The sequence below is a fragment of the Austrofundulus limnaeus genome, unplaced genomic scaffold (assembly GCF_001266775.1).
Source record: "Austrofundulus limnaeus strain Quisiro unplaced genomic scaffold, Austrofundulus_limnaeus-1.0 Scaffold134, whole genome shotgun sequence".
Classification (NCBI taxonomy): Eukaryota; Metazoa; Chordata; class Actinopteri; order Cyprinodontiformes; family Rivulidae; genus Austrofundulus; species Austrofundulus limnaeus.
In genome coordinates this window covers 986,068-995,341 of record NW_013952536.1, presented here as the reverse complement: position 1 = coordinate 995,341, position 9,274 = coordinate 986,068, and the positions used below count along the sequence as shown (strand labels likewise).

At 37.9% G+C, this 9,274-nt stretch overlaps 1 protein-coding gene across 1 annotated transcript in view; it reads left to right on the top strand.

Annotated features, from left to right (window-relative positions):
• The window catches only part of si:dkey-178k16.1 (band 4.1-like protein 1), a 49,056-nt gene that overhangs the window by 10,785 nt on the left and 28,997 nt on the right, over positions 1 to 9,274 (top strand). Inside the window, exon 2 of the mRNA XM_014015798.1 lies at positions 8,875 to 8,957. Within this exon, the coding sequence (XP_013871252.1) occupies positions 8,892 to 8,957 (66 nt within the window). The 5' untranslated portion in view covers positions 8,875 to 8,891. The remainder of the gene's footprint in view (positions 1 to 8,874; positions 8,958 to 9,274) is intronic.

Here is a 9,274-nt window from a genome sequence, read left to right as displayed (position 1 = left end):
GTTTAGGGTGTGGCCTCTCTGACCTAAATTTATTTGACTATCATGATAAAGATTAACAGTATGACTTTTATGATTACCTAACTATTCTGTAGAGCGGTGGTGATCACCAAACTGTACACAGGAAATAACTGTGAGTCATGAAATCCATCAAATGGTTAGGAAATAAACAGCACAAATAGTAAGGAAGTATGTGTTTRGTAGATTACGTCTTTGTTGTAACAATGCTTCTTGGCAATAAATYGCATACCGTTAAAAAGCCTTTGCCACATTTGTAAGGAACATGCAGTTGTGGGTTTTGGACATGGAAAATTTACTACCGTGCGTAATGGCTACTTTCCTATGTCATTTCTGAAAATGAAACACTGCTTGTTTTGTTTTATAGTAAAGTATAGTTCATTATTACATCATATTATTACATGATTTACATTTTATGAATATAGTGAAGCTGACTGTATTGAAACTAAACATTTAAATGGACTAAACTGGAGGTTTTATTAGAATGAACATGATTAATATGTTTTCTATGAACTGTATTCAGTTTGTGTTAAATTAGGTTTGTTAACTTCCTTTGTGCAGTGCACACAATAACATATGGTGTTATGTTGTTGATTAGTCCGCTTCAGATGGTCACAATCATGTCACATTTTATGCCCTTGCCCTTAAAAGTAGCTTATAAACCCACCCCTTGTTACTAAACCTAGTGAAGATGAGATTGCTTCTGTTGAAGATGCAGGCTCCTTCACTTATGCATATTTAAGATTTTCATCTCATAAATCAATTCATGCATCCTGACAGCTCATTTTAAGGGATTTCACAGGCTGATTTGTTTTAATCAGTGAGGATTAACTTTATGGTGACCTGCCCCAAACTCCCTGCCTTAATAATTTCCGTCCTCGTATTTCGCGCTTTCTTTGACTCGAAGCCATAATGAGGCAGATCCTGATAACTTTGGCATCACTCGGACTGTCTTTTCATATAAGCATCAAACGAAACAACAAAGTATTTCAGATGCTGGAGTGGAGAAACTGTAATCCCCTCTGCAGAAGTGCAGACCCTTCCTACAGGAAAGTGCTTAGAATGTGGAGACACAAGTGGGCCGGCTCTCCCTGGGGCTCTCTGTCTCTTTGGACAAATGAACTTGCAGCCTCATTGCTTTGGATGTTGTATCATTTATCTCGGTTGTGGTGTGACATGATTTGCAGCGGACTTAACAGTCGTGCTTCGCAATCTGCTTCCAGGACTGCTGAGTGCCCCAAGTTTTGGGAATGTGTGGATGTGGTTTCTCCTGAGCAAGGATATTGCCCCACTCAGTCTTTCCCCAACCCCTCCACCATCTTTTAGCTGGTATCCCCTGAGCCAGCCCCCCGACTCAGACACGATTGATGGGCTGATGGTTGTTTGGGCCATTAGGAGAGAGGCACTGATTGTAGAGCTGAAATGTAAGAAAACATCCATGATTAAATGACAAATAGTGCTCAGTTTGTTATGTTAGTGTGAGGTCAGAATGTAGATTTCTTCAAAGCTGCTTTAAAGATACATTTCTGGATACACATTAAACATTTTTATGGATTTTTTTTGCTACTAATCAATCTATAGTCGAGAAGCATTTTGTTGAAGGAATGTGTATCACTGCCTGCCTTTCATGCCAGTTTCAAATTCAGATCATCCTACGATGAAGGGTTAGAGCTCATTTTGGTCCAACCTTGCAAATGATGTTATGTTATGTCCTGCGATATTGCAAGTTCTTGCAAGATGTGTCAGTACTCAAAGTATGTGTTGGGGATGACTATCTGCCAGTACCATGCCAAATGTAGCTCAAGATCTGTAAAACTGACTAGTTTCTGTTTTGGCTAAGGTTAAATGGCTGTTGTGGCCTTCTCGAACTGGGTTGACTTGGGTCACAAATTAACCAATTAAATTTCTTATTGCCAATATAAAACTTTAACACTTTATTTATTATCTTCTTTTAACATAAAACATTTTTTTTGCATGGAAATAAGATCATTCCTTTTCTAAATCCTATGGGGTCACAAGACTTTTTTTTTTTTGCATATTTTAGAACATTTGCACAAGTGTTTTTTGTGAGTCCCCTTTTACTGTTGTCACATTGAAAGGATTTTAGTGTTAATCAAAGTTACCACAGAGGGGGGATTATACCTAAAAGACACTAGAGTTCATTAGAGCAGTCAGTCCAGGAGGCCATTTGCACTTGACACCATTAACACCTTTAATAACTATAAATTTAACATGAAAACAAATGGTTTGATAAGAGCATTTATCTTTTTTTTCTTTTTTCCACAATTTTATTTGTATTTTCAAGTCATTTTCTGTTAACACTGAAAATTACTGATTTTGCCCATATAACAGAAATGGCTTGTAGAACATTTTTGTTTTATTTTTTTGGATTTTGGGCAACAAATACATGTTCTGGTGAAAAAAAAAAGAACATCACAATTACCCACAGAGAAAAAAAATACTTGGGTGATAAATGAATTCAGTCACAATCTTTCCTGGCTTTTGTGATGTCCACCAATGGAGAATAATTTTAATCTTTTGAGTAGACGGTCTCAGCAACATTTTCAAAGTGAATTTGAAAATGTTCTAAAGTTGTAAATGTTGTATAAGAATGCATGCAACATTTACATCGTCAGTGCTCAAGTTGCTACAGGTGGAAATGAAATGGTCTGTTAGGGTAGATGTGAGGAGTGATATTTTCCCCCCGATGACAGCAGAAGTGATTTTTTTAACAAATGAACAGGTCTGATGAAGCGTTAAGTGTCACATTTTGAGCTACAATCTATAATACAGACCAATCTGCATTTATTCAGGCTGATGGAAGATCTGAAATTTGATACAAAAGAAGGGATTTTTTAAAATGTTTTTCTTTTTTAAGATGTACTTCTGTTTCTAACTTAAATAGTAATTTTTTTGTTTTGCCTAAAACCACAGGAGACTTTATTTGAAAAGGCACAACACATTACTTTCACAGACAATGTTGTGAGACATTTTTTTCTTAGATTTTGAAAAATCCCTTCTGAAATCTTCTCCCAGCACTTCTCAAACACTGATGCCGCTGACCTAACTCGACCAACTGCTGCTTTTCTGTCTGCTTTGTTCACACGCATGCAGCATTATTTTTCCACCACCGCGCCACACTTCGGAAATAGGCAAGCACTTGACTCTGGTAGCACACGCACTGTTTCGAGATAGCATACTGCAATCGGGAGGTGAGAGAAATCCACAAGCTGTTGTTCTCCGTGTTACTCCTGCTCGGCTGTGACATGTTTTTGAGATGCTGCTTTTGACAAATTTTCTCTACCCATCTGCCGATGAAGGATGGGCCTGTGGGCAACTGACGGCTGCCTGAAGAYGCATCAATTTTGCGGGCCTCTGAAAATGACAGAGTCTTTGTTTGAGAAATGGCTTGGAGACAAATGTGCTCAGGCAAGCCACAGTGAATGGTGCATCATTGACAATTTTTTGCCCGGGATGATCAGGCATCATTTGTTGTACTGTCTGGCAGTGTGTCTGAACCCCTCTGATGCCAGTTTTGGAGCGCTACATTGTGTGTACTCTGTTTGCGAGGAGGTCTGCAGTTTAAAAAACTTTTTTTTATATAGATGATTTGTCCTGTGGATGATCCAGGACATAAGCAGTTATATGTATTGGTTGTGGATTTGCATTCAAGTGTAGAACAAAGGGGTCATCTCTGAAGATAGACTGACATAAAAGGCTGAATGAAATGATTCAGCAATGGTCTAGTACATGTGTATGTGTGGCTATGAGAATAGGGTGTGTCCAACTAAATTTTCTTTATATCTTATTAAAGAAAACTGATCATCTGAACATACTGTATCTTGTCTTGCTCACAGGAGAGGAAACTTAATGCATTTCAGGGAAACAAAGCTCATTTATTTGATTTGATGCAATCTCCTTTATTGACTAAGAGATACACTAAGATGGAAAAATACACTACTGAAGTATACAACTGTGTTGGACCATCTGTACACTTCTATACTGGGAGAGGCATCCTGGGAGGTGGAAGTGACTCATGTTCTTCTCATCTCGTAAATATCATGGGATATATATGGATATAGATTGATGCATTGTTAGAATTACCCATAGTCTGATTAAATACCAAAATATACAAACAGTAATTTGTTTAAGCCATATGATCTTTGTATCCAATATTAAGTTTGGAACCGGTAAACAATGTCAGTTTTTAATGCTTATTCTTAATGTAAAGTTTTATGGATTTTGTTTAGGTGTACAGAGAAACAAGTTAGCCATTGTGGCAAATGCTCAGAAATTTTGCGTCCATTTGCAGCACTCCTCAGCAGTTGGAGCTTTTCGAGCTCAGTCAACAAAATAAAATGTTGCCTTTTTAGACAATTTTTTTAGAAAAGCACAATATCTCAGCATCAGCTTGCCTTGTCACATTGTCTTACTTTGTGAGAAACATTTAGGCTTTCGAATGACCTCCAAAGCAGAACTTTGTTTCTGAATCTTGAACAAGTATGCTTAAACCTAAACAAACAGATGGTAAATTAATTAAAAAAAGGTAGGCACGATGCATTGCAACCAATTACATTACGTGCAAATAAAACTATTTGCTGGTTGATACCTGTTTGTAAGGTGTTTTTCTGTTAAATGATGATATGAATCTTGAAATTTCAATTTTTGTAAAACTAAATTATGCTTGTACACATGTGACATCATGTGTTGTCTGCCTGGTTCCATTTTTGACAAAATTACATACATTAAGGTTCATATAGGTATATTGATTTTGAGATATTGGCTTTAAACAGTTTTTGTGGTCACTATTTAGTGAACAGGGTAGAAAAAGAAGCAATGATTTACTTACAGCATTTCAAACTGACTTGTGTGACTTCCACCTGAGGCAGTTTGGAGCTCCTCTAATCTTAGTTGGTTGTGCGATAGATGTAATTGTTTATTTATTTATTTTTTTATCAGGCAAAACCAGCAGGCATGCACAACTGTCCACACAATAGGAAATTAGGAGAGAATCAGTAAGCAAAGAAAAAGTTGTGCAAGACTGTTTTTTTTAATCTATACTCAGATAAATATTGGGGATATTTGCTTTACTGTGTACATATAATGACATACAGAGTTTTAGTTTTGTACCAGTCCTATAGTAAATGCATTACTGCAGCGTTTACTATGGTTCATGAACTGAAAAAAATGAATACGTTTTTTTATCTTATATTCAAGTGAAGAAGTGAATAACTCCTGGAATGTAAGTATTTTTAGAAAATCATCAGTATCAGAAGTTGTTTTTAGATCTTCACCTGCCACAGCTCTTGAATTCTTTCGCAGACTTTTTTTGGTGCTCCGTCTTTGAATTTCAAAGACCAAAGAACCCAGACAATTTAATAAAAAAATACATTTAATTAGAGTCTGAATTTTGCACGAATTTGGAGTCTGAGCACCACGCACTACTTAAACTCCATCAGCTCCCTCTCACGGATGGTTAATTGTGCAGAGACCAGAACTGATGCAGACCTGCAGTGATTGAATCATAAAAAGAGCCAAATGAAAGAACTGATTGGCTTTGCAATCATGATGTGCAAGAATGAAGTTGTCTGAAGTCCCTGACACTGATCTTCTCCAGCTTGCTTGAGATTCCCAGGCCCATTGTCTTGGCAGCTGCTTCGTATGACTGACACTGATTGGTTGGTTGTTTTACAGTGAGCAGATCTATACGGCTTATGTGAGTTGGTGTTTGATGGAGATGAGATCGGAGATGTCACGGTTAAACGTGGAATTTGACTCCTCTTCTCAGCACAGAATAATTGCACTTATGGAAAGATTGCATATGAAAGTTAAAGCTTTTATGGTGTAACTGAGCTGCTGACAAATTAAGTGAGTAACAAAGCTCATCTTCTTACAATGCAGAGTTTGCTGGGAAGACCTAGGCTCTGGCATTCACATTGATGTTAGTATGACTGTAAGTTTTACCTACACAAATCACAAACTGGTAATAAAAATGAAAGGCCTGACATTCCTTGAAGGAATATTTGAACCAAAAACCAACTTGTGCTAAGAAGGAACAAATGTTTAGATGTTTCAGTCAAACCATGTAAATGACTCACTAAAAAAAAACAATAACAGTATGTCATACGTGAGATCTTGCAAAATGTCATAACTTTCAGCAAATGTGTTGAGAATGACTCTCAGCTACTACCACAACAAATTTAGCTCTATTTCAGTAAAATGGACTGAGCTATAGAAATGTTTGTGTTGGCTAATGTAGATTATTTGCCATAGTCATTTTAAATTGGAGCGACTAGATTGGTAGATGGATAGATGGGTAGATGGATGGACAGAGGTTGATGTATAGATGGACAGAGGTAGATGTGTAGATGGGTAGATAGATGGACAGAGATATATGTATAGATGGGTAGATAGATGGACAGAGGTAGATGTATAGATGGGTAGATAGATGGACAGAGGTAGATGTATAGATGGGTAGATGGATGGATAGAGGTAGATGTATAGATACTGATGGATAGAGGTACAGTAGATGTATAGATGGGAAGATAGATGGATAGAGGAAGATGGATAGATGGATAGATAGATGGACAGAGGTAGATAGATAGATGGGTAGATAGATGGACAGAGGTAGATGGATAGATGGACAGATGTAGATGTATAGATGGGTAGATAGATGGACAGAGGTAGATGGATAGATGGACAGATGTAGATGTATAGATGGGTAGATAGATGGACAGAGGTAGATGGATAGATGGACAGATGTAGATGTATAGATGGGTAGATAGATGGACAGAGGTAGATGGATAGATGGACAGATGTAGATGTATAGATGGGTAGATAGATGGACAGAGGTAGGTGGATAGATGGGTAGGTAGATAAATATTTTATGAATCTCAGAGGTAAATTTGAGGCATTCAGTAGCATTTGCTTATTACACAGGTCAATATAGTAGTGCACTCATAACATATACATTTAGTATTAGAATCTGTGAAAAGATATCCCGGACCAAACAGACCTGTCCTAATGCTACCAGACACCCCAGGACACCTCAGGATGTTCTTTACTTACAGATCAAAGATTAGCCTTACCATACCATAAAATGATGCCTACATTCTGGTGGTCATAATGTTATGGCCCATCATATTTTAGTTATGTAATCTTGTTGCTTCTTTGAGTTAAAACAGTATTTTGAGGGAAAATATATATCAAATGTCTTTGCAGGCACAAGATACAGAGCATGCGTTTTGTAACCAATTATATCACACTATAAAATAATGAACGAGCCTATTTAAAGTTGTGGCTGCATGCTGAACAGCGTATGTGTGTGACATCTGCAGCCTTTTGGGAACCAGACTGCACTATGCTTTGATCTGGAATACATTATAAAGCAAACTGAAACTGACCTACCATTAAAGTTGAGGCGTGCTGTGCTACAGCCTCCCAAATAGCAAATACAGAAAGCTGTTTAAAAAAAAAAATTGAAGCCTGCTCTTGAGAGAGAGAGGAAAAAAGACCATATTGTTTTCTTATTGACACACACTTGTTGGTCATTTGAAATTCAAACAATGCTTCTGTTTTGCTTGTCCCCGACTGCTCTTCACTAAAAGCTTTTTAATCACTGCTTCTATACCCTCCCACCTACAAATCACACGCTCCCACTGACCTCAAGCCTTATTTTATGTTTTTATCTATAGAAAAAACATTCTTAGAGTGGGTATTTAAATGAGCTGACATATAATTTTCTTATTTACAGAGGTTTTTTTTTAATCAGTCAAATATTTTTTAAATCTTTTTAAAGCACAAACACAACTATTTAAGATGCTGGAGTTTGTTCTACAAGAATAATTGATGTTCTTGGTGAGGAGGAACACACATTTCAGTGATTATGGGCACATACTTCACCCCTGAGGCACCTGCTTAAATTCCTGCACAACTGCTGCTCTATCATTATCAAATGTGAAAACCTAAACACTTTTTGACAACCTGTGATTTTTGATTCCCTCCCTCCCTGTTTCTTTTCTTATCTAAAAATTCAGCAGAAATATAAAATTGGTATAAGCTTGCGACCCCGTTTTCACCTTTCACAGTAAAGCTAATTTTTTTCAGGCCTTTATCTTGGATAATTCTCCTTTTCTCCAAGCTGCACGAGCTAATCTGCATATCAGTCGCTTCTCTGTGTGTAACCTGAAGAAATAGTGCAGCGCAGGAGTCCATCCTCACTATAAAGTGGTCACCTTCAAATGATAAGCCTCGATGTCTCCAGCTCATTGATGTATTGCAACATCCCCGTACGTCAAACACTTCTTCCGCTCCCTAGCCTTTGACTCCTTCTTTCCTCGGTTCTCTTCTTCCTTCCTTCTGTCTCATCCTCAGACCTGTGTGCTCTCCTTCCTCGTCGTCTCCCTCCTTCATTCTCTATCTCAGTTTGTCTGCTGTCTTGTGTGCTGCTGCAGGGCTCTCTGGCTGATGTAATTTATGCTATCTGCTTTGCTCGTATGAGAAGAGAGAGTCCCGAAGCCAACACTCGTCATGCAGAGTGCTCCTGTGATTGGCTGCAAGCCAGCACTGACTGAGCCATACCCTTTCCCCCCTGACTTTTTGCCACCAAAACGCACACACTGCAATGACTGTACCTGTAAGGGAAGATGCTCAACCCGCGTGGTGGCACAAATCAAAGCTTCCACATAGCAGCTGTCACCCATAAAGGAAATTGGCCGGTGTTGTCGTTTTCACCAAATGTTAGTTGTTGAGTTTAAACAAGTTTCTTGACAGATTTGACTTAAAGCAACGCTTCCCATTGATTTTTAAGGAACAGGAAAAGCTTTGCTGTTGAACATGTATGTTTTTGTGTGGTTTCAGGACTGTACTCCATTTCTATGACAACAGAGAAGGCTTTGGAAATGAAGACAGCAATGGAGGGTGACGCCAGAAAGACCAATCAGGTGGGAGCACTTTTAAACTCACAGCAGCTGTAGTTTTTTTTTTCTAAACTAAGGCCTTTCAATCGCTCACTGACCTTCCTGTGTTCTGTTTAGTATGCAAGGTGAGTACTCTTTCTCGTCTGTGCCAATAGCTAATACGTATAATGAAGCTGCAGCTCACTTACCATGCATTTTGAAGTTGGTATTCTTACAATAAAAGACTAAATGATTTTGTTCAACAGTTACATAACGCCTCTTAAAACAGAACTCACTGCACAGTATGAAATGGAACGTAAATTTAAATTAAGGGTTTCCTTGACACAGACCAAAAAATAAAA